This window comes from Pogonomyrmex barbatus, unplaced genomic scaffold (genome assembly GCF_055798465.1).
Source record: "Pogonomyrmex barbatus isolate J1 unplaced genomic scaffold, ASM5579846v1 scaffold12, whole genome shotgun sequence".
In the NCBI taxonomy this organism is placed as follows: Eukaryota; Metazoa; Arthropoda; class Insecta; order Hymenoptera; family Formicidae; genus Pogonomyrmex; species Pogonomyrmex barbatus.
In genome coordinates this window covers 4,924,998-4,951,524 of record NW_028297108.1, presented here as the reverse complement: position 1 = coordinate 4,951,524, position 26,527 = coordinate 4,924,998, and the positions used below count along the sequence as shown (strand labels likewise).

The 26,527-nt window shown below is 32.0% G+C and overlaps 1 protein-coding gene across 16 annotated transcripts in view; it reads left to right on the top strand.

Annotated features, from left to right (window-relative positions):
- Positions 1 to 26,527, top strand: part of Mp (collagen XV/XVIII-type protein multiplexin) — a 215,302-nt gene that overhangs the window by 163,832 nt on the left and 24,943 nt on the right. For 11 of the 16 annotated variants that reach the window (XM_089071492.1, XM_089071494.1, XM_089071495.1 and 8 more), the window contains exon 5: positions 9,817 to 9,888. The exons of the other annotated variants lie outside the window; for them this stretch is intronic. In XM_089071492.1, coding sequence (XP_088927618.1) covers positions 9,817 to 9,888 — 72 coding nt within the window. The remainder of the gene's footprint in view (positions 1 to 9,816; positions 9,889 to 26,527) is intronic. 16 annotated transcript variants of the gene reach the window in all.

The window sequence follows — 26,527 nt, the reverse complement described above, 5'->3', positions numbered from 1 at the left end:
TCGTTAATTAGAACTGCTGCTACCGAAACTCGCTCAGATCCTCGTTACCCCTTTTTTTCTCTCCCACCAATAGAGGGGGGGGGAGGGACAATTGTTTCTCGGGCTTCCCTCATTGTTCCCCTCTTATCGACGAATGGCGAAGACGCCGCCTTGAGAAAGTCGGAGCAACGCGTAATAGAGATTAATCATTCCTCGTTTATATTGCCGCTTGGTTTTTGTTGCTTTTGATCTTCCTCCGGGAAGAGGAGAATGTTACTTTTATTATTCCAACGAAATGAGCGACGAGACCGTAAATTACCATCGAGGTTGTCATAAAGAGAACAACATTAGAATTAGCAAAGATTTTCACTCTGAAATTCTTTGCGGACGAGGGATTTATTATTTTTGTAATTACACGCGACGACGTTTACTGCATATTTTCAACAAATTTCGACTGCGTAACCCCCCCCTGAAAGCAGCGTGTCGCTATTTGTGGAAAGGAAACATTATTCGTGCAAGAGCTTATTTACTTTCTCGAACTCCAACAGCTGGAGTGTATATGATGATAAAGTTCATGTAACGCGAGCAAAACGTATCGAAGTTTGATTACTCGGATCACGGATCACGAGGGAACGAGCCGGAGTTACACGTCAAAATTTGCGTCTGTCGTCAGGCAACTTTCGGCATTTAATGGAACACCCGGTATACTTGTAGGAAGCATTTACCTGTTATTAGCCGCCGCTGCTCTTCGGGAGTGAGTACGTATGTGCCTTCCCTTCATACGATTGTAGGAGTGTAGTCTGGAAACAGAACAGAATGCGAGTGCAATTACGATTAGCGCCACGCTAATTACTCTCTAATTGCCTAATTACGGTCAAGTGCTATCTATTTTCAAACTGAGACGGATTAACTTATTATCGGAAGGTAATAAGACTCTCACGACTTGCAGGAGTATCATTAAGTTCATTCGAAAAGAGATTCAATTATTTCTTTACTTCTATATTTATGACCGTCGTGTCAATTGTTATATACATGTCGAAATAATTATAAGACATTCAAATGTTCATTGCTAGAGTATAAAAAGATTTTATGATATCATGACGCAAATATCTTGCTGATAATAATTTTAATAATGACTTAACACAATTATTTTCAGATCTATATCTGGTTGAATTTTTGGATCAACGAAAGTATTCTTCTGGTAGCGTAGATGTTTAAATTTTGAATGCAGTTTCTCTTACGTGCTCGAAATCAACTTTCGTGTCCGGTTTATTTATATTTAACTTACTTTTAGAATTTAATTACGTTAAAACTCTCTAATTAATTATACATACATAAATTAATCGTAACGCACGATGCGTACATATTGCGAAAGCTACGTGAAATGTACACGTTTAAACATAGTTCAAACAAGCCCGGCATAAATCTTCATACGCGTAATATAAATCAATCACTGCGAAACAAAACAAAAAGATTAGCATGCAAAATATTAGCGGGAAATTGTCACGAACTCGATTACAATCTGTTCGTCCATACCTCGCGCGCCGCGTCTCTCTCCCTGTAATCGAATGCGCATAATACGGCACGGAGATCGATAACCATGTAACCAGTCCCAACTCCACAATGTGGTCACTCGGACCACATACAGGATCTTACATCTCGGGCGGAAAGTAAAGCGGACAGTTTGCCCAGAACCTTATTATGCGCTCACGGCCAATAATAACCGGTGTGTCAAACGCAACGTGTGCAGCACCAAGGTGGTAGCGAGGCTGATATTGTGCCTGTCCGCATCGTGTGCAGTTGTGTCGCACACAACCCCTGGACAACTATTTACCAGTCGCGAAACCCATGAGCCCTGCGACGTGGCGCGACGCCGGCGATTTTGCCGCCGCTAAAGTTCTGACCGCCTTTATACGATTACAAAACGAGGTTAAGATAGGATCGACGACCGTCGCCACCATTGTCTTTGCGTACTCACTTGCTTTGAAACGATTTCCGTGCACTTGTTATCGCGACGCTGTGACTCGACGCTACGCAAATGTGAGCGCGCAACAGCATCGACGAGCGAACGCGCTCGCCCTGTATGTAATTAGCATCAAACGCGGCGTGTAATGGTTTTGCACGAAACGCACGTTTAAATGTGTTGTTTCAAAAAGTGCCCTAGGTAACAAATGCTTTTTTTAAAAAATAACAAAGAAATAGCGCAACGTTTTCACGTTTTCAGTATTTAAATGTTCTTAAAAAAATTTGTTAAATATTCATAACTATATTAAAAAATAAATTAATATTGAACATTTCGTAAGCGATAATTATTTTCACGTAATAATCATGAAAAATATAATTTTATAAATATAATTACTTGATCCGTTTGAAAAAATAAAATTCGTCATTACATATTTTCCTGAAATATACGACAATTATTAAATATAAGTTCGTAATAATAGAATGTGATGGCATATATTTCCATATCAAATGGAATGTATTTCAAAATTATCGTAAAACATGTTTATATAAATATCGCTTGTCATTAAACTTTCCGCAGAATCCTTTAAAATTAAATTCTGTTTAAATTATTTGTGCATAGAATTTATAATATTCGTGATATCTATTATTTCTACACATTAAAAAGCAGGTAATATAAACATTTATAGTAACACAATCTTTATTATATAAATCACATAATATATATCGATATGAAAAAGGTATAATCGTCCTTGTTGCTACTTAAAAAAGGAGAGCACTGATAGTCGACGTCGTAAAATTCTTAGTAGAAAACGCGCTTTTGATATATACGCGCATATAACGTGCTTATTTGGAAAACTTCCTTAGCATCGTAATTTGCGGTTGTACATAAAACGTCAAGGGAGCTACATCTAATTAATACGTGATGCGGAACAAATGTTTACAGTGTAATGAAGTCGGTAACGTGGCAGACATGCCTGGTTAACGTAGATTAGAATTTATCGTGTAATGTTGAAATATATGACGTTACGCCGTGGTTGTGCGTTTAAAATAACAAAAACGATATATCGACCGACGAGATAAAAAATTTAATCACATAATGACATTTTTAACAAAAATAAAACATCGACAAGACAATCTTCTTGAAAACTTTAATTTTAAAAAAATATAATTTTGATATGTGCGCATTAGACAAATTCCAGTTATATTAACTTTATTAATAATAATTCTAAAAATAAACACATTTAAATAACATTTTTAAAAAATGCGATTTCACGTTATCTTTTTATTTATTTGAAAGTCTATTTTAAAATAACATGTCATTTTAAGAAAATTTAATTTAACCTGTTTAAAATATTCAACGATAAAAGGGATGGCTTTTGGAATATAGAACTTTTAGATGGTTTTTAATTTAATCGATATCGAGCATCAATAGTTTAAAAGTTAGATCTAAATAAATCATATTTGCAAATATTTTAAAACTTTAATATAGTCCTCATGAATAGAGAGTATTCAAAATGAATGGTATGACATTATTTATTTAAAGTGGCACTGATTCATTTAAAAGAACTGTTAAGTTGACTTTCTCGAAGTAACTAACTTTAAACACAAGCTTGAATAATGAATAACATTTAAATGACGCTGTCGATAAAACGAAACAGATTCGATCGTTCTTAACGGGATGCAATCACAATCGCTATTTCCGTTTCCGGTAGTCAATTGTCGATCGAAATCGAACCTTACGCATTTTGCTCCTGTTTTCTACCGTGACATTGACGAACACACGTTCATGCGATACTCGCGTCTATCTCAGTCACGTAGGTTTAACTATCCGACTATCCGGCTATACATCGGCATTCATCGCAACTTTCTCTTAATACATTTGCTTAATTTATCGTAACGAAACTCAAAAATAACACGTTCATCGATACAAGATTTCTTGAATATTCATCGAAAGAGACGAGGAAAGATTTTACGTTCATCTCTATGTCAGAGACATCAACATTCATTAGCTATTAATTTCAACCGTACTTACTCATTTATTCCGACAAATGAATTATTTCATTAAGTAATGTCACATTATTCTCTTATTAACTGATCATTCCTTAAATTTTAATAACCGTGTTTCTCCAGATAAGAATTTCTCAATTACTTAATTATTCATTATTGATTTTTGTCTATGTATACGTACTCGTGCTACAACAGCTTATTTAATATCTTCTGTCTTTCTAATATTTAATTTCTTCTGTTTTATTTAAATTTCTAAGTATACCTTTTTTGAAAGAAAGACATATTATTATATTAGCATGATAAAGACAAATTATTATTTGTTAAAAATTATGAACATATATATATATATATATATATATATCAGGAATTTAATGGCGTCTATAGAGCTTATGTTATTGATTTGTACAATTTAGTTTTACAGAATTTGTATTAATTTAGAATCCAGTTACATATTGTGTTTGCAGAAACTTTCATTCAGTTATTATTTAATTGTGTAATATATAATATAGTTTAATATAAGTTAAAATTACAGTGAATTGATATCACTTCAAGAATTAACAATTCTCTAATCTTTATTCAAAAAATTAAACGTATTAGATTTGACATAGAACCACTCGATATTATATATTTTATAAAAAAAAAGCTGTCCACTCAATCCTCTCTTTCAGCCTCATCTGATATCCTAAATGCAAAATCCGAGATTAATCTAGTGGCGCTGCCAAAATTCGTGAATTAAATCATTCGGATTCGGTAATCGAAAGGTGACAAGGAGATATTCGACCAACGAGATTTAATGGACAGACGTGATATATTGCGTCAAAAATGCGCGCGTTGAATATGCTTCGTTGCGTTCTGATGTTGGAAAACGTCAGAGGAAACCAGTTGGAAACGGCTCAGAGATTTGGAAAATGTAGACGAAACGGAATGAGCTTTGTTTATGTCGCAAAGATGACAGACGCATTATAAGCCGATATTCATGTATCTATAAAAGTATACAGTACCTTTAAAGGTGCGTCGAAAAATGAATCATAATAAATAATAGAAATTAGCAATAATAATTTTCTTTTCTCTCTCGACTCTCTTTACTTATGATTATCATTTATAAATTATTATTTATAAAGAAATCTTATAGATATTTATATTATAGATAACCATTATCTGTTTTAATAATAATTTTAATAATAATTTAATAATAATCTTACAGATGTAATTTATAATAATTTGCTTTAAATCTAATTTTCTCTGCGATCATTATCATATAGCATGCATAAATTAAGATTTTTGATGTTTTAATCATTTTACCGATAAATTTGAATAAATTAAAAATTAATATAAAGATTAAATAAAAGTTAAATACAAATTATTTTTGTTATATTAAAAGTTAATTTTCCATTTTTTAAATGCATTTTTAATTAATAAAGATTGCAAATTCAAACTGATTTGTAATGTTAATTCATCATATATTTATCTATTAAAAAACTTATTAATATAATATATGTAAGCTTTGAAAGTATATTTAGACTGATTTGATGGATTAAATTACTGTCACTTAAATAAATGTTTTTACGTTCTGGTTCAATCATTTAACATTTAAGTAGCAATCAGTATTGTTTAACATAATACAGTTCGAAATACACGTGCGTAAATCATAATTTAGATTAATTCGGATATCGCGCTTCTCGTATTAACCACGGGGAACATTACAAACTGACATTTACAGTTGCGATCGATTATACATGTGACATTAAAACATTCTCTTCGATGCGAATATTTTACTTAGTATTAAAATTAACCTATTCGATACCATCTCCTACAGAACATAAATTTTCGTTTTATTAAAGAGAACAATCTCAAATGATTTATCTATCGATAATTCAACATTTTAGTAGCGGGCAAATTTTCCACAGATCTATTCGCAACCTACTTTCTCAATTCATGCTACCAATCGCAATTTATCTCAACCAAGTCTGTATATCAAATTTCCCAGTAATACATCGCATAACAATTATGCATCAATATGAGCAGAAATAGCAATAACGTTTTAGGAAAAGAGTATGAAATAAATACTTAATAATTCGAAAAATCTATATACACATATACATATACAAAACTTTCCAACGCACAGAGAAAAAAAAGAAAATAACCAGTAAAACCGACTAAAATATTTCTTGAAGTTACTTAAAACTCGTCAATAAAGAATATTATTAAACTTAAAATATCTTAATTAAAATATTATTCATTGCGGCTGGATTACTCAATAATGCTCTTTATAAAAAGTGGAATTTGTAAAATCAATACCTATAGAAAAGTTCATTTCACAAATTTTACCAGCTAATGAATTAAAATCGCGAATAAAGGCTACATTTCATTTTTTACTGTATCCTTTTTGTAATATATAATTTGAAGGCATAATGGTTCTAAATAAATAAATAAATAAATAAATAAATAAATAAATAAATAAATAAATAAATAAATAAATAAATAAATAAATAAATAAATAAATAAATTAGTCAAAAATATTTGATTGACTTTATTCACACATACAATATTTAATCTGTAACCAGTTTGTCTGCATTCACCAATAAACTACGATATTACCTCAAATATGAGAGCTATTTGTAACGGAAGGAGTTACGGTAATTCCATCGCTAAGTTTAGAACCGATGCGGGTGAGAGTTAAGTATTTAAGACGCTGTTAAAGTTTCACAGACTTTTCCGTAGACTCACTGCCCGGGCTTTTTGAAGAGAGCAGCTGCAACGAGCTCTGCTATATATAAAACACGTTCAGGACACACACGCTCTCGCTTTTTCTCTTCTCGCTCTCTCCTTCTCTCTCTCTCTCTCTCTCTCTCTCTCTCTCTCTCTCTCTCTCTCCCCTTTTCTTTTTAGTCTGATACGCTCGGAAAATTCTTCTAAATATTTGATCGCGCGGCCCAGTCTGGATTTTACAGGCCGTACAATAATCCTCGCGGTGTACGCCCTCAAGCTAACTCAATTCCCCTCTTTCTCTCCTCGTGTTCTAATAACCCGACGAAAATTAAGCTTATTCTTGTTATCTCCGCTCTCAATCCGCGGACTCCTTCCTACGGACGCGCGCAGGATTAAATTTGTCTAACTCCAGTTGAGAACTCTGCATATTCTTTCTACCTAAGCAAAATAATTGGTGTTGGTCTCATAAATTAAAGAAGAATATAATAAAGTGCTCGCTTTTCCTTTGTAGCGAAATGTATATATTATGATTTTCCCTTACACGTATTTGCTGTTTTTATTACTTTTATCTTTAGTTCAATATTAACAAGACTTTTTAATGTTAAATAGAAATAGAAATTTAGAAAATATCAAATCGAAATGTCATATCAAAATATTATCGAAATACTATCGAAGATTTTAAATTATATTATCATCATACCTGATTTTGACATTAGAAAAGATTAATTAAAATTATTCAACTAAAATTATTCAATTGTTTAACACCGAAATAATCTGTTGAAATTTTATTTACTGGAATTCGTATGAGGCAATTTGTAAATTATACTATTAATTGTTCCTTTAATTTAAGATTATGTAATAGATATAAGGTTATTTGTTGTGAATAATTTGTTTCAAATTTTTTTTATTCAGACAGACAGATTTAAAGATTTATTCATTAAATCTATTTTTTAAAAGCTATCTATTTTTTAAATATAAATTTTAGTTATTAAAAAGATTGCCGTGATAAACGATTTATGTATTCTGAAATATGTATGAGCTTTCGTTTTTGATTTCATAATCGAATATCTATTACTGTTACTAAATATTAATGTGTATTTAAAATATTAACGTGTAGCGAAGTCTACTTTCAATATGATTAAGACGACCCAAAAGCATATCCAATATTATATTTCATTTTGATAAATTTCATCGCTATGTATGCGATAGCAAAAATTAAATCTATTAAATGGATAATAGATAAATGTAATATAAATTAATATTCCTAATATTAATAACGTACTAAAATAATCATTATCATTGTCCTTAATAAAATAATATCAATTAATTCGATATAATAACATTTTATATATATATAATAAAAGTTCTTTAAATATCTACTTTACGTTCTCGTTTTTGCAGTATAATCTCCACACACATTATTCTCAATATTTTGCGAACTTTTGTAATAGTATTCGTTAATTTTTTTATTATTTTTATAACAAAACCGCTCATTATAATATTATAAAAAAAAGAAATTTTCTAAAAGATGTAAAAAATAGAAAAATTATCTAATAAGATATATCAATAAGATATATGACTTTAGATATTATACATGCCGAAAATATAAACTCACACGAGCAGATACTCCCCTCTCTCCCATAACTTTATAGCAGGTTTTAGCTTTCGAGACGACTAACATGCTATAACGCAGTCAACCTCAGTCATCTCGCGCGGAACGTTCGAAGCGGAAGGTAGTCGCAGAAATCGATCACGATCGAAATCGCGTTACCATAGTGTTTGATATTTTTCTATTACTTCGCGACTCTGCACAAATGCATGCTGCAGTGAAAAAATTCATCCAAAACTGTTAGTCATTTCTCGACAATAAAATTTTTTATTGCCTATATTTGAAATGGTGTCCAATAAAATTATTGAATAATTGTACATTAATAAAGAACTCGATTGAATTCAAGAACATTATTTATATATTTATAATGTATACATTTGAGTTTTAGAACGTTTTTAATTGCACTATAAAAACTTGCAAAGTTACGAGCTTAATCTCATTAAGATTACGTGGTATGGTTAAGCCATGAATATTATTTGTTATCTGATAATATATAATATTAACAAGTTTGAAACTTGTTAATCTTTCTGCAAACAACATAGAAAGTTATAGAAAAAAAATTCCACACTTGTATTCAGAATTTAAGAAGGTATCATCTATGATAGTTAAAACACTGATACAATAATGATTCATTCCGATGACTATATTTATTGTTCTCCTACACGAAATATATCGTCATAGTGGATAAGTATAGATGAACATTGCCGATACAATCCGGAGCGACTTTTCAACTGTACAAATCCGCGGTAGTTGTTTCGTGAACGAAAAAAGTATTACGACTGCAGCAGACTAACACGACCGGTGGGAAAAAAAGAAACAAGCTTTTGCACCAACCGAAAACCGTAAAATGCACCGTAAAGCGCGTTACTGCGGGCCATTTAGAAAGATCGATCGATCCCGTGAACACTTTCAGAATGATCGATGCACCGTCCCAGTATGCCGGTTTCTTTTTCCAAAATAGAAGACTGGAATCGTTGCCTCTGTGCGGAGATAAATCACCGATTTTCTCCAATAGTGTGTATTGAAAAATACGGGAATCATAAATTGTGATAATTTTGATAATGTACAAAAGTTTCACAGAACAATAAATTACTTACTATCACTGTGTGTATTAAAAAAAATCATTTTTTCTTTATAATTATCAAACAGAGATATCAGCTTATGTCACAGTTTTGTCAAGATTTGACTCGATTCTCCATTAAAAAGCTATAAATACAAAATGCATCAGTTGTTAAATATATTAAATAATATTATTTCTCGATACAAGATGATCAATGATTTTCTTTTTATGAAAAAAGTGAAAGACAAAAGGCCCTCTTAATGATGAAATACGATAACCGTGTAATATATTTTCATTTTATGTTTTTATTATTTTTTTAAAATCTGATATTACATAAAAGAGATAAAAGTGTTTTAATGAAAACCTACGAATAGTGTACCTTACGAGAGGAAGAAAGAGGAAGAAGCAGAAACGAAACTCGTGAAACAAGACGATGAATCCTATATGTCGTATGATAGTCTACTATTTCCTGGCTATTTATTTAAAGGGTCTGCTACAATCTTTGAAGTTATACTCTGGCCATCCTCCGGACCTTGTAAAATGTACTTCTGACTTTGACGTAAGTACCTTTTTTTTTTTTATTATGTACATGTATATATTTTTAACCAAGGATATCAAAAATTTATTTGCAAATATAATACATTATCTTTCGATTTATAAACTATATTATAATAAATATAAAATTTCTAAATATGATAAACAAGTGCGTTAAGATATTTGAAGAATTTACGTTACATAAAATTTATCTTTATATATTGCTTTTACGTCGTTAAAATTTTAATAGTATAGTTTATTGCTTTCAGAGATTTCAATATTAAAAATTTCAATGTCATTCATTTCATAATATATTTTATATATTGTTAATCAAATGCTTGAAAATAAATTTCTCTTTAAATTGTATATAAAGTAATATCGCGTAATATTGCGAAGAAAAACAACTCTCGCAAACAGAAAGGGTCAAACAAAAGTAGTACGTGATATTAGATATTGGCAAAGATGCGCAACGCTACTTTGTCGCTCGATTATGGACGCTTACGTCCGTGATTATCGTACAGGATATCCTCGACAATTTTCGAGGTCTGGTTTCTCCATAGCTCACCTGTGCTGCCCGATGGGGTCGGTGGATACCCCTTGCGGGCAGCAATGTGCCGCGAACGGATCGCGGTGAGTCAGCAACGATAAATCGAGCGATTTATGAAGCGGCACGGCCAACGACCATTCTCGAGGAATAATGTCGGGATCGATCTACGACGTTGAGGCGGGTCGTCAGAATTTTCAGACGCCCCGCCTCATCAGCCTTGTTAATTGTCTCGGACAAAAGTCGGGACGTCCTTTTATATAGCACGATGATTAAATCAATCTCGATCATTGAATCGTTTAGAGTCGTGAAGATGTTTCTAGAAGAACGTTTTAAACACGCAATCTTGCATATCTTTTCATCTACCGAGCGAAATAATTCACGAAAAGATTTGTAAAAATTTATAGTGAATTTTTTTTATAGAGACATTTAATTTTTCGCTTTTAAATTTAATTTTATTTTGCCTTTTTTGCTTTCTAATTTAATTTTATGTCTATCCCATTTATTTTTTTATATTTATTTTTATCATTATATAATTTTATATAGAATAAAAGTTTCAAAATAAATATTTATACGAGATTTATTGATTTAAGATTAATTATTCTTTATTATATGACGTCAATACTTTCCGAATTACTTTTTATAAATTAATCTTTTTAGATGCATTCTCAAAAATAAATTTCAAGTTTATATATATCAAAAATCTTTTATCAAAACTGATCTTATTGTAAGAGATATCCGTACATGATAAAAATATTAATATAAATTATCTGATAAATAAATTATATCGCAGAAAATCACAGATAGCTTTCCCAGCAAACGCATTTGCTAAAGTGCTCAGCAAAGCCTGTTTACATTAATTATCTTGTGAATTATCTTGGTATCTCATAATTTCCTTGATAACTTTTATCGGACAGCGTTAATTTAATCGATCACGCAAAAAGCCGTACGGCTAATTAGTGTCACAGTTTTTACACCCATTTTACACCCACTTTTACACCCATTTTATCTAGATATACACCGTAGCCATTAGTGATATTACAAGATCACATCACAGCTCGTTACGATAAATTACTGTATCATTACGCGAGAGAATGTGATTTGTAAATAATACTTTTACGCAAGGAATTATCGAGAATTACAATTTGTTAATTATCCATTTGATATCATGCAATATAATGCTCATATTTATTAACAGCTTCAATTTATACAAAGTACTGAAAAACTATATATGAATTCACAATTAACTTAACATCATATTAAACAATCTAAAGAATTTTCATTTTTTTATAAATAGATATAATTCGATAATATTTTATATCTTGTTAATATCTTATGTTCAATATTTTGACAACTAAATTTTATGTTCAAATAAAATTCATTTAAAATTGAATGAGAACTAAGAATTTATTATCTCTATTTATATATTGATGGAAGTTACTTCGCAGAAGGCCATTTAATTTCAATCACTTAAAAAGAAAGCCAGTTTTATAAGAACTTTTTTCTCACTTAGGTATTCTTAACATAATGCAAAAGTTTATACGTGTAGTTTTTTCTCAGCACTAATCATAAGTACTTTTTTCTACAAATTGTATTAAAGTCAAGTTAGCTCGTTGAAAAAAATTTCTGTGAACTTATACGTGATCTCTTTAGAAATTATGCAAAGATTTTGTAAGCGCGCATAATATGTTGATCCCACGAGTAATCACAGATCTCTAAAATTACAAATTTTTACTGGATTCTTTTGAAATTTCTAGCATTCTACTTACTCGCTCGAATCTAAATGCCGTGAATTTATTTCGATGATTTAGATTCATTCATTCATTTATTTAGCTTCACACTCTGCGAAATCACATAATTTAAAAAAGAAATATCTTCTATTAGCATGTTTGAATGGAAATCGAATGTGACATAAGACGACATAAGATTTACTCGAGCTGACATTATGCGCATGTGTCACGTTACATGCTCGCGGGCATTCCATCCAGAAGCGGCGAAATAATTTAATCGATCGAATATCACGGATTTCATTAATATTCAAAGCAGCCCATCGTCGCTTAAATTACAGAATCTAAGATTTCAAGGGAAAGTACACATTTTGTAAAAGCAACGCGCTCTCCTTCCTTCCCACGGTTCCTTTCTTTTATCGCATGCAAAATACGATAGTGCTACGCGCTGCATCGTTGAAGACACTTCGTTTTTCGTTTATCGCGTATTGCGTTTATTGCAGTTTCGCAATTCTGTTATCGATAAATTAAAGGCCGGCGAACAGCCGAGCATCTTCTCGAAAATCTACGAAAGTAGCAGTAAAAATATGTCACATTGACTAGGCGTGATATTCGCCGTGGGACTTTTTTCTAAAATAAAACTCGGTCAATCAACAATTAACTTTTTAATAGCACTGTCGTGCTAGCATTAAATTCCGCTATTTTATGCGCTGACCCGCCCGGTTGACACGTATCGAAAACTAATTGGGCTTTTTCGACAGATTAACCGCGCTTCATCAACTATGCGATCAGGAAAATTTATAATGCGCAAATCAAGCGCATGATGAACGTAGCTTCGTTCGATGTCTCTTAATCCTGTCGTATTACGAAAATCATTGGTCATTCATATCGAAAGCCTTCTACATATATTACATGTAGCTATTAATTTTTTTCAAGAGGAAACGTACAAGTATATAAATATTTCTACTGATGATAGATAATATTTTTATAGTAAGTAAAAAATTATTTATACGAAATAAAACCAGGAAATTTCTGTTCGCGCTATGGCTTTAACATAAATGTTTTTGATGCTACCTACCACTGAGAGCATTTATCTCATTTTTATGTACGCGATCCATTATAAATATATACGCACGCGTGTGTGTATGTGCGTGTACGTTTGAAATTATTCCGCGTTTCAGTTAATCATAAATAAGCACTTGACTATTAATACGCGCGGGCATTTGCGAAAATTTTCAAGTGCTTATTTATTTCTCCACCGCGATTGAATTCGGGAGCGAATCGGACGGACGCGGGTTCTAAATAACGGATCAAACATTCCGGCCTTGTACGGGACCGACATGTGTGGGAAGTACAATTTGTCTGCCCCGACATGCCGGTGGGAAAAAAAATAGTTTCCGATTGAATTTAATGCTCCATGCTGGCTGCGTACTCCAATCAGTCGGAGTATCAAAGAGCGAACGGGGCAACCGATAAACGATCAAGAGCGAAAAGAAAGAGAGGACGAGAACGGACGAAGACGAGAAAAAGCAGATGATTGTAGAGCGGTAAAAAAAAAGAAGAAACGAAAAAAAAAAAAGATTTCGAGAAGGAGAAAAAAAATGTATAAACATTCCGCGTTAATTAAATTTTCGATTATACGATAGCATCATCGACCGATTAATCGTCGATCGATAGACCTACACTCCTATTCGTTCGACCGATACGTGGCAATGTATCTTTCGCAAAGCAGTTTCCGCCCGCCTGCAACATTCAATCTTTTTTCGACTTTACGTTTTTCCGCTGTCCCGTCTAATCGGCTTACTCGTAATACGAACAAACACCCAACGCTACTTGAATGAAATTTATTGCGTTAAATGAATAAACCCGCGTCCTTATTCGCTGGTAGTTTGTAGTTGTCCGTTTAATTCGCCGGTATCGTTTCTACTTCAATTCATTTATCGCGAATATCCCGCGTCGTTTTCGCGTACTTTTCAACTTAAAAACAAAAAAAAAAGAGAAAGGTAGAACTGCGGGTAATAATGACACAAATGGACTTGATTGACATTCGTAACCAAAATGGATAGTATATGAAAGATCTAGCGCACCAATTTTTATTACGATACAGACATTTTCTCTATTACGGCGATAAATCCGCGCTCTGTGCCAAGTTGGAGCCGATGGTTTTGTTATAAATAAGCCAGCCTTAACCATGTCCAATTTATACGCGTCCCCCTTAAGGGCTCGATCCGGGGTATATACCATAAATATCCTTCCTATTCCCTCGCTCTCGTCATTTTCCAATCTCTTGCCACTCGTGTTATACGGTAACGCGATAATACCATTTTACATGATAACGTGAAGGATAACCAAGTCCCACATTTTCGTTGTAATGATGCGCACATAACGAAGTAGAACGATATCATTTCATCAACAATATATAGTTATTGTACTATCTACAAATAACAAGAAACGACATTTAGGGCTGTCATGTTTTATTGGAGATATTACTTTAATTTTTTATAAAAATATCAAAAGATAAAAGTCTTGAAATATACATACAGCTATCGGATTTTCATTATCCAAAATATCTCAAAATTAAAAAAAAAATGAGTCCATAATAAAAAAAATTTAAGTAACCTATATTTGCGAGATACTCATTTCTTGCATTCTTTTTATGATTATCGAAACACATATAATTATATAACACATATAACACATATAACAAAATATGTAGATTATTACATAATTTCAATTATCTACATTACAGGCAAATATCAAATTTTTTTTCTTAGTGAATACATTAACATTGAGTGTTACAAAATATGAAGCTTTTAAATTTTCTTATAATGTTATATGATATTATAAGAAAAATTATTTCCCGTTTATAAAATAAAAATAAAAAAAAAAAAAGAAAAGACGTTTCGATCAAATACTTCCCCTATCTTTTTAACTGGATTTTGTATTTATTTCTCGGATTACATAGGAATAAGCTTTTGTTGTAACGCGATTTAACGCGGAATATAGTATATTCACGATAGTTCTGTCGCGACAAAGGTACAGCATTTCACATTCTTAAATTTTTTCTGAAAATGAAGTTGATCTGGTCGATTGTGTACTAGCTATCAATATACAAATCGCATTGATCAATTTTGTAAATGCCCATACAAAGGAAATATTTTTGTACTGCAATTTTGCGTGCGAACTCCGAAATTCTTCCTTTCGGTAGATATTAAATTTTTCTTTTTTAGTTTTAATGATGATACTAATGATCTTGTTTATCTCTTATATATATATATATATATATATATATATATATATATTGATGCTAATATTATCTGATATATAGAAAATATATAGAAAAAGAAGGAAATGCTGTTTTCTCTGTGTTTAATAAAGATATAATTTTCAATTAAATATGAAATATGTTCTACGTATACGCTCTATTTTCTTATACATGTTGTAAATATTATAAATATTTTAATATCATAAAGTTAAATGTTATATTTTTAACTTTTATACTCGGAAGATAAATTTTAGAAATAAATTTTAAAGATTGAGTTATCTTAAGAAAATACATTTATTAACACTTGTACTCACATTTATTATACATTTTCGCACTGACTGTGATTTGTCATTAAGAATTATTCATAGATCGTTAACAGAATTTGCTTTTGTACATACCTATAAGCTTGTATTTACAAATCTTGCCTAATTTCATTAAGTTCAAAAATCTAAATACAGAATTCGAAGGGAAATGCATTTATGTACCGATCTCGATTCAAACTTGTTGCATTAAACGAGCCTCACTGCACTGTCCATGGATGCATCGAAAATAGCAATCAACCACATCAAAGACGAAACTTTGCACGTGTAATCCGAATTCCACATAGCGGGACTTGAATTTCGTGAGGTTCGGCAATTGCGAGGGCTCAAAACACATTTACAAGCATTTACAATATGGGACGAAATTTTAGACGTAGGCACCATAGTGCGTTGACTCATTTTCAATGAAAAGAATCGCGATCAAGGAAAACTTAAAATTATCCATGCACATTAATTCACAACAAATTGAAATTATATTAATTAGACATAATTATTACATTGTGACATTTCTATCTTTTTCATAGACGATATAAATCATTTTCGTTCTAAAATCTATGACTAATTGTACAATGACAATTATCACTTTCTTAAATCGAGTATCAATTTTAAATTACAAATAGACATAAGAAATAATATTACATAAAATAAAAAGAAAGATTAACGAACATAAATTAATTTAGAGATTATGTCGCGACGACGATTTATATTTTTGATGAAACAACATGCTGAATTTGCGATAAATTCCCTCTGGCCCAAACAATCTATAAATTAATTTAACCGACAACTAAATAATTTAATTTGGAATATAAATTTATACGTTGACTAAGAATATCATTATAGGTTCAACCTATATAATATGATTAATAAGATAATATAATATGATTAATAAGATAATACAATGTAATTAATAAGATAAACTATTTTTTAATATCTACTTGCATTGTTTACAAATCTTATTTTTTTATGGATCTGAATCAACACTGTACGTTTTAAGTTTAAAGAACTGGAGTAATAATTCCGAAACAGAAAACTGAGGACTGTTAACGTCGAATTTATTGGACAGAAACGATACGGTCGATAATTACCGTGCCCGATATGTTTCTATATCTAAACAACAGAACGCCATATCCTCTGGAACATGCCGTTAATCATGCGATCCGCCCTAAAGTTTACTTAGAGTCTGGCTCCCGATTAAGTAAAGAGGTTACGAGAATATATAGGAGACTCCTGACACATGATCGTTAAGGTTTCAAACTGCACGTAGAAGATGGTTTCGACGTTGAAACCACAGTAATTATCCAATCCCGAACATACACGGACTGATATAATCTTGCAAATCTTGCATACATCTACTTTCGATATAAGAGTAGCTAGCTATAAATCACGCGACACGCTCGTTTCATATTGTTTATGTAAAATGTATTGCGCTTTATTCAAATGGCGCAGAGATACACGCATCGCAGCTTTAGCGATTGCACTTAATGTTATTGACGACGAAGAATATCATATAAGCGAAAAACAAGGACGATTCGATAAATGGCGCAGCGGAAACGGCAGTGATTGGAAAATCCCCTGATAAAAATTCTGCTGGAAATATGCGCACTCGATATAACGACAAGATAAACATTTCGGAAATGGTTGGAAAATCGACGTAGCGTGGTCTCGCGTATTTTTTTTACAATAAACGAGATGTCCATCGTGCTAACGCGATTACTTAAAAAATATAACTGAAACTGATTGACAGATATAATAGATACAAAACAAAATTTTTTTTTACGCTTATCCGCAAACAAATTATCCACTTCTTCGCTTTACTTCCACATCCAACTACTTAATTGCCCTATTTACCGACTGGAAAATAGCTTGCAGTAATTAACTCGTCGGAGATATAGCGCTACGAAGAATTATTCAGGATTCCAATAAAAATGCAGAGAATGCAACTGATATATTTGAAATGAGTCATTAATGGATAATCAATCCAAAATTACGTTCTTTTCTATAAATAAATGCTAATTAAATAATGAATAAAGCAAAACCCGAGATCAGTCTTTTCACAATATTCCATTCATACAATATTAGTAATGATTAAAAACAATTTCAAAAGTTATGTTTTCAGAGTCTAATATTCTCTAAAATTCTTATTAATATATATATATATATATATATATATATATATATATATATATATATATAAGAACAAATTATACTTTTCCATACGTTATTCTATGTTTATTTCAAATAAAGGGAGACTTTTAATGATATCATTAATTGATGTAGTAATGAACGTTGTGCCTTCCTGATAAAATTCGAAATAAATCATTCATTAATCGCGTCCGCTCGCCAGCCAGAAACTGCCGTTTCGATATGGTAATTAAGAGTTACCCCCGGGCGAGATTTAATTCGGCGAAACTCGGCTGATCGATTCGCATCAAGCGGAGACTGGAATTTATCGGCACTTAAACTACCTTTTTTTTTAATTTTCGGCAGTTACGCGCGGTGCTCGTTAAAGTGTTGGAAATTCCCGATAATGGTGCTGCGAACGATTGAGTCAACCACTGCGACCAAGCGCGAATCGTTAAAAATTTTTAGCAAAGGGCCATTGCACTGTCTACCCCCTTTTTTTTTAAAAAAAAAAAAAGTAGTCCGGTTAATTTAGTTCGAAAAGTTAATAACTGCCCGGCCGAATGTTCGCGCGGGTGATATTACGAAACTTGTTTCATAAAAATCTTCCTCCTCGTGCGTTTTGCGTGAGGAGATCTCGCGAAACGGCGTCTCCTTTCCGCGCGGCCATCGTGGCTTAACGTCAACGATAACACTTGTGATTTTATCACTTAATTTCCGCGACGAAGAAATATCTATCGCGCGCTCGCGCGCGACTCAACCGTAACGTGAAATTACGACCGTAATATGGCACAGCGCCGTCGTTGAAATTGCCGAGACATAAACACCGTCGCGCGCGCGGAGCGACACGTAAATCAATAAAGCGTAAACGTCTGCCAAAGAATCGTAAAAATGCCTTTTCCCCGCCCGTCCACGGCGCGTTAGCGATGTCGGCCGACGGGATCTCGGATTTTCAATCTTACGAGATCGATAATCGGAATAGGTGGCAGGTCTCAAGAACGACGAGAGATCTACCGGGGATGTAAGGAACGTCCCGTCATTTTCGCGCGTCATCCGCTGAAAACACGGGGATTTCTTCACCGTATTCCCGGGAAATGGAAATGGACTATCGATGTTGGATAACAGGCAGTGGCTGACTATCGCGAACTAAAACAAAGTTACGGGAGCGTTATTGAAATTTCGAGCGAGTGAACAATTCTGCCCGAATGCGCTTCAAGTATTCGACGTCCATTATCCGTCTTTTCAGTAAGAGAAGTATTTTTTTCTAGATCTAGAAATCGCGATTATGAGAAAATACATATTCTTGCTACGGTTACACCGTACGACAGTCAGTTTCATAAATAATATTAAATTAAATTAAATTAAAATTAAATACAAAATTTCATCTCTAAATTGCGATAACAAATTTTTTTTAATTATATTTTTTCATAAATATCGCAAGCTCAGGTTTATAATTAAAATGTCTCTTCTCTTTATAACGTTATATTATGTTGGATTATTTGATTATTACTGCTCTCTTATTGCGTTTTTCTCGAATGATAAAACCGCTTGAAACGTGAGAATTACAAAAACACGGCAAGATATTAAATTCGCGGAGAAAAGGAATTGCTTGTCGATACGAAGACCAATTGCTCTGATGATAAGCGCATTTATCTTGATCCTTAGTTCGGGCGTCTTTTATCGCGACACAAATCTTGCGGTTAATACCGCTTCTCGTCGACCCTCGCGAGTTATGAGTTTTCCTTGCTCATCCTGCCTTGTAACCTGAAGAAAAGAGGATACTGGTACTTTTACCGAGGTATTAGCCGCAAAATAGAAGAAAAATGGCGACGGATAGTAAGAAGAAATGGCAGTGTATTCCCGCGATCTCATTCAAATTTCAGAGAATTTGGTGACATGAGACGAGTAAAAGCACAAATATATTCCCGCGGAAGCACGCTCAACGGAATTGCCCGGAAAGCGAAACAACGGCACCGATATAAATCAAATTTCTTCCAAGAATATTGCGCGACTTCCGAGTGATATTCCTATGCAGAGAGAAATAAGTGGCTCCTAATTCGTTTGCAGAAAAACAGTCAAATAATCTGAGAGATCTATTCTAATATAAACTTGTAATCCCTCTAGAAGGAAACATTTTAAAACAGTGTTGACCAATCTGAGATTGTTATTGCAAAAGCGAAAAGATAAAATTATTATCAACTTTATTAGAAAACTAATGGATGCAATTTTTGATTATTTCAATTAATTATATGGATTTTTTTTTTTGAGTTTCATTAAAACCAGACATTTTATATTTGTCTCATACTTTACGAAACTTGTTAATATATTCATTGTTTTTACGCAAAATTTTACTAACAGAATTATATATTGAAATATAATAAAAATTTTTGATATTCTAGCAATGTGAACGTTCTTCTTCATAAATATTTTGCTGGTCCGACAAAGTTATTTTCAGATCTGTATCTGGTCAAACTTATAGACACTTCAGCAAAACCGCTCTTTCCATTGTATATAACGGAAAGAAATGAAGAGATCAAAACTTCAACATTGAGGTCGTGTCAAGTCATTAGCGCGATGCTTGGGGCATTCGACGCATCGACGAATTCACCAAAATCCATACTAATAACGATAATCGAAATTTACGGCTACGGACCCATCCGTGTCGGTTCGCACGCACAAAGACGAAACGGTTGAAAAAAGGCCCAACACGACATCGGTGGATCATTACGACAGGGTCGATCGGTATCTCATGGCGAAGGCGTGAAGATTGGCTGATCCTGAGAGTGGCGAAACAAATGGGCGAGAAAAGCAAAGAGAGGAGAGTGACGGCAACGAAATCACGGCGTTACCACCGAGAGAGATGTGTCGGATCCTCGTGAATTCTAATCATCGAGGGTGGTATTTTCAACACGATACGGCGAGACTATTTATTTACCCGACAAATTTACGGAACAGATTAAACACGAGGTGCGCGTCTTCTAATTATAATCGATTAACCTACGCTATTATTAATCGAATCTGAATAAGAAAACAGAATTGCAGATGTAAAATTGTAGTTTTACATTATACGATGACTGATATGAAATTGATTCACACAGCGAAAAGAATAATATAAGAAAATTAAGTAAAATAGAACCATACACCTTTTTTGCTGCAATGAATAGATATTGACTTTACAACAATTACATGGCAATAAAAAGTGCGAATAGACTAGAATAACTCGAATAAATATTATAAGAATATAATTATTCTATTCCTATATAATTATTTTATTTCAACAAAGTTTCATATTTTTTCATATGAGACAACATGAAAGAATAATGATGAAGAAAGTGATATCTTGCAATAAGAGATAAGCATATGCAAATATATGCAATAAAAATACTTGATAATCAATTAATGAAAAAATAAGTTGCGCTCGTGAAAATTCCAAAAATATTCTTAATTTATTCAAAAATATTTTTATTAAAATATAAAAATTATCGTACTTTAAAATTTAAAGATTATAAAATATGTGCTGTAGAAAAACTATAAAATTAATCGTAAATCGGTAACAATTATAAAAGTGAGTAATGTGAATTCATGATAGTGAATGTCACGTAGGAGAGTGAGGTTGTTTCTCATTCTTCTGACGATGGCGACGACATTTTAATTTCATGGAACGTTAAATACATTTTCGAAGACGAAAGAGAGAGAAAGCGAAAATGAAGAAAGTCTACAATGAGGAGGGAGAGAGACTGAGAGAAAGAGAGAGAAAGGAAGAGACCGAAAAGAGATAGAGTGACTGTTCTGGAGTCTCGGTAATACGTGTTCTCTGAGCTTAATATATAAAGTCCGTGGCTAATCTAAAAAAATTCGCAGCTTAAATTTCACATAAAAGACTCGACCAGCTTTTCCAGCAAGAATTTCTCATTATCTACATTTTCAAGTAGACCGAATCTCACTTTAACTTCGTCTTACTTCGACTATTATGCAAAAAGAATATAAACGATAACGTTAATTTATAATAATAATCATTGTTAAACCAGTTCTATAAGGGTTATCTAGTAAGTTGCAAAAAAGAAAAATATCGTTACGCCTTTTAGACTAAAATCAAGTGGAATCAAATATAAATCGAAGTACTCGACATCATTCCACGATATCCCAATCAAACTTGGAGCTTCCATATGAATTATTCATATTCATGATCTGACTGAAATATCGGAAATACGTCATTGTGAAGTCCGCCTGACTGGACATTGCACGAAGTAAGTCTTGAAAAGGAACTCGTACAAACATTCCATATTCAGTTATTTTTATTAGATGATTAAAGATGATTTTCTTTTTGTTGAAGGTTTTTTTTTGTGGAATCTATATATTCTACTTTTGTGGAATATTTCGTTTTAAGTCATATGTCTAGAAAATCAATAATTATAGTAAAACATTTTAAAACTTTTCATAAAGGAAATAAATTTTTTAACCGTTTGGCTGTAGAACAGCGGAGGATGAATATCGAATGTTTAATTAGAAGTCTTATCTATGAACAAGTTTTATAAAACTTTCATAATACATCTTGCTTGTAAAGTTTTATAAGCAATCTCTATTAATCAAAAGCCATGAAATACGCAGGAGAGACGACTCGCGTCTTTGTACTCGCGTCTGCGGGAATGTAAGTCGCTTTTGCACGTGCCACATGTAAATTTGTTCAGACATGGTTAAACACACGCAGACCGCGTGGGCGCCGATAATGCCCTTCTATAAAACACAAGCGTATCGAAAAAGGTATAAAATCCGGGGAGTAAGAGAGAGAGAGAGAGAAAGAGAGAGAGAGAGAGAGAGAGAGAGAGAGAAAAGAAAATCCTCAAGAGCGCTCGCGTAAATCGAGTTACCGTACGCTTTATTTCCTTTTGTGACTCGCGGCAAGTTGGAATTATCGTTATTTGCAGCTCGCGGCCATGAATTTAGAAACAGCTTATATATACTTGTACGTATGCGCGCGACGATAATTCGTCGTTATTCGCAATCGGGAATAACGTTGACCCCGTGGATCTTACGATACCGCAAAGATTACGTTATGCAGTAAAAAAAAATAATCGATCTCCCCCGTGTATAAGAACATACAAGAATTATATTCGGCACGATGTTGTACGCTATTGATTACTACTAAGTTATAAATGTTTAATTAGAAAGAAAATATTCTTAAATTTGCGTTATTTTTTGTTAAAAATTTCACTTTCAACTTTTCTATATTTTTTTCACATCGGAGTAGTTGCCTTTTGCCCAAACAAAAAAATCTTTTATTTAAATATTTTATTTCCGATAAAATTTAATAAAAATTTGGAATCGGTACAGAATCCTTAGAATCTCGAGACTAATCTAATCAATACATCCAATCGTTTTATGTACGTATACTAGCGCGAAGCGAGATAGGTGCGTTTCGACTTTTCAGTTTGCTTTACTATTTAGCATTGCGCAAGTGTAACAGGGAAGTTCCACACTCGCATCACGTGCCGGGATTTATATTTCGTCAAGCCCAACCCTTTCACAGCCCCTTGCCACCTCATATAGTACTAGTAGTACTCTCCTTCGGAAGATTTTTACAACTCTCTGCTTCCCTACGTGTACAATTCACATTGTGCATCCTTCCTTGTTCGCAGTACCGCACGTGAAATTAAAAGATCTCTTCGGAGATCTTTCGTGCCTCACGCGAAGTATATATTGAGATTGGAGAAACATTAAAATGTGTGATAAATAGTTTCAGTATACGAAATATTTTTATATATAATTCCTATTTTATCTCAACGAGATAATATATAAGAATTTTTTATTCTTCCCATTCTTTGGGAGTATTAGAAATAAATCGCGCAATTTTACAGAAATAGCAGAAGTGATACGTCGCCTCTTTTAAAATAAACGACTAATAACAACTAAACTATAAACTATAAACTATAAACTAAAAAACTTTCTACAAAAAGTAAATTTCAGAGAAAAAAAAATATTACGTTCAATACAAAACAGATTTTATTTCAATAGTATTCTGATTTCTTAACTGTCCAGAAATATCGGATAAATTAAAAAAATTATGGAAAGTAACAATATTTCCAATATTGTTTTCGTCGTATCAGTCAAAAGTAAAGCTAGTTCCAAATTTAACTGTAAATAACGTTACTTATATACTTTCCAGAAAGATATTCTTATTATGCATACAACTTGTCTTTTGTTATAAATATAATACCGAGCTTTCTCCAAAGATCAACGTATTGTACGACTAATGTTCTCGTACTTGAGTCCTAACCTCCTCTCGATATCATGAAATACTCACTGCAAATGCAGCGATATTTTATCCCTCTATATCATCGAATATTTTGGGCTTGTCTGTGATCGAGGTCGAGTGCTCTTTCCTTCGAGTGCTTCGCTCTCGAAGATACGTTTATTCGATACCGATACCGAGAAATTTCAGGAAAATGCCGATATTTAAGCGCGAATCAAGGAGCTTTGACGAAGAGGAAGTACCCAAAAAAAAAATTCTCGAATTACATGCATGATATTTATCATATATGCACCAATTGTTTAGCAGACTCGATTTAAATAAGTTATGTTCCTTGACAAATGTATATTTATCAATATATTTATGATATATTCATTAACGTATAATTTCTCGTGAAAACAAATTAACATCACACTACAATGATATGATAAGTCAATTGACTCAACGCATAGCTCTCGATGCTGCTTCGGGTTTTGATACGAATATCATACTTAATAGACGCATTTATTTATGTATTTGCTCATCTGTGGTGTGATATGTACTATAGCTGATGCATACAGAATTATCCCGGAAATTGTAGTATAAACTGATGCCAAACATATGAAATACATGGCTACAATGTAGAAGATCAGATAAATTTAATTTGATCAAAATTGAGATATATACATTCATGTACATTTCAATTGTATGTTGTTGACATCATATTTCCTCTATCGCTATAAGGTGTTTTTTTTACTCATGTTCACATATGATTCGAAAGAATTGTAAATTTTTAAAACAACACGAAATTCAAAATAATAATAAAAATATCTACTAAATATTTATTTATATATCAGTGAACATATTTTATTGTATAAAGAAGATATGTATATTGTAATAAAATTTTAATTAAATTTCATTATTTTATTTTGTTTTAAATGATATATTATAAAATATTATATAATAGATATAAATTAATAAAAAAATTTTATAAAAAAATTAGAAAATGACCCACTATAAACGTACATACAATTAATATTTATAAATACAAATAATAATTAACCTTTTTAATTATTTTAGCACCTTTGTTATATAAATTATTTGAAAATTTGAAAAATGGCAATTAAGAAGTAGTTAAGAAGTTCTCTATTTTTTTTAGTTTATACATATTTGGAATATATATCGGATATTGCTTTTTTGCATCAATTTTGATATTACATGTATTGAATATTACACACACATATATATATATATATATATATATATATTCTTATAATAGATTTTATATTAATTTTGAATATATATATTTCAAACTTCATTTAAGAAATATTATAAAAAAAATAAAATCTCTATGTATAAGAAGTTAATTTTTTATATTTTAAATAATTTGTAACTTCGTAAGTAAATTAATATTTTTATATAATAAAATGTCAAAATATATAGGTCTAAAATGTATGTGTTAATCGTTAAATAATCAGATATATTAAACCAATTAATAACAATGATAATGATTAAGCTCTATATATGAACTTTGTGCATATGCATTCTTGCACAATGGATCGACGAACGTTATACCTAGTCCAGAGTTAAACATAACGTTAATCTGTTCTAACCCATTCATTTCAAGGATCTATGGTAATGGGATGTGATATCTATCTGTAGTATTCACAAATCCATTATCTCGGATTAAAATAAAAGATTCAACACTGATCGATACAAGGCGCAATGATGGTGCATTGTATTTATATAATAATTAGATGTATATATAACTATGTTGATTTGCAAAACACAAATATAAGATTATTTTAGTGTCTAAAATAATTAATATCTTGAAAAGATAATTATATTAAACGCATTGATTTCTTTTTGTTCGTCCTTTAAATAGATATAAACTTCTATATGATTTTCTAAATAAAATCTTTTTTCTCTAATTTTTATATAACAATCGCCGCATAAACAAAATAAGCGATTATTTTAATAAGTAATAAATAATATATTTAAGAAATAATTACACTTACCCCACGATTCATCATCATCCGATGTTTCTCCTCTCTTTTCTCCTCTCAAGTTTCCTTCGTTGCACTCACACATCACTCGCGATTAATTACGATCGCGCGCGCATATTATGCACTATTTTCGATATTAATAGTACGCGACATGAAATTCAAAATATATAAAATATAAAATATAATATTAATAAATGATCGATATATCACATTTTATTCACTTGAATTTAGTCACTTGAATTATTTGATCTAACGTATAATTCGCGTACTGTTTCACTTTAAACGCGTTGTTGAAAAACAATAATAATATTCGAGATAATAATAAATAGATTACACTTACGAAATCGAAAAATCCCAAGCGTGACTGATAAAATATATTGAAAAATTTACAAGTATCTCTCTCTCTCTCTCTCTCTCTCTCTCTCTCTCTCTCTCTCTCTCTCTCTCTCTCTCTC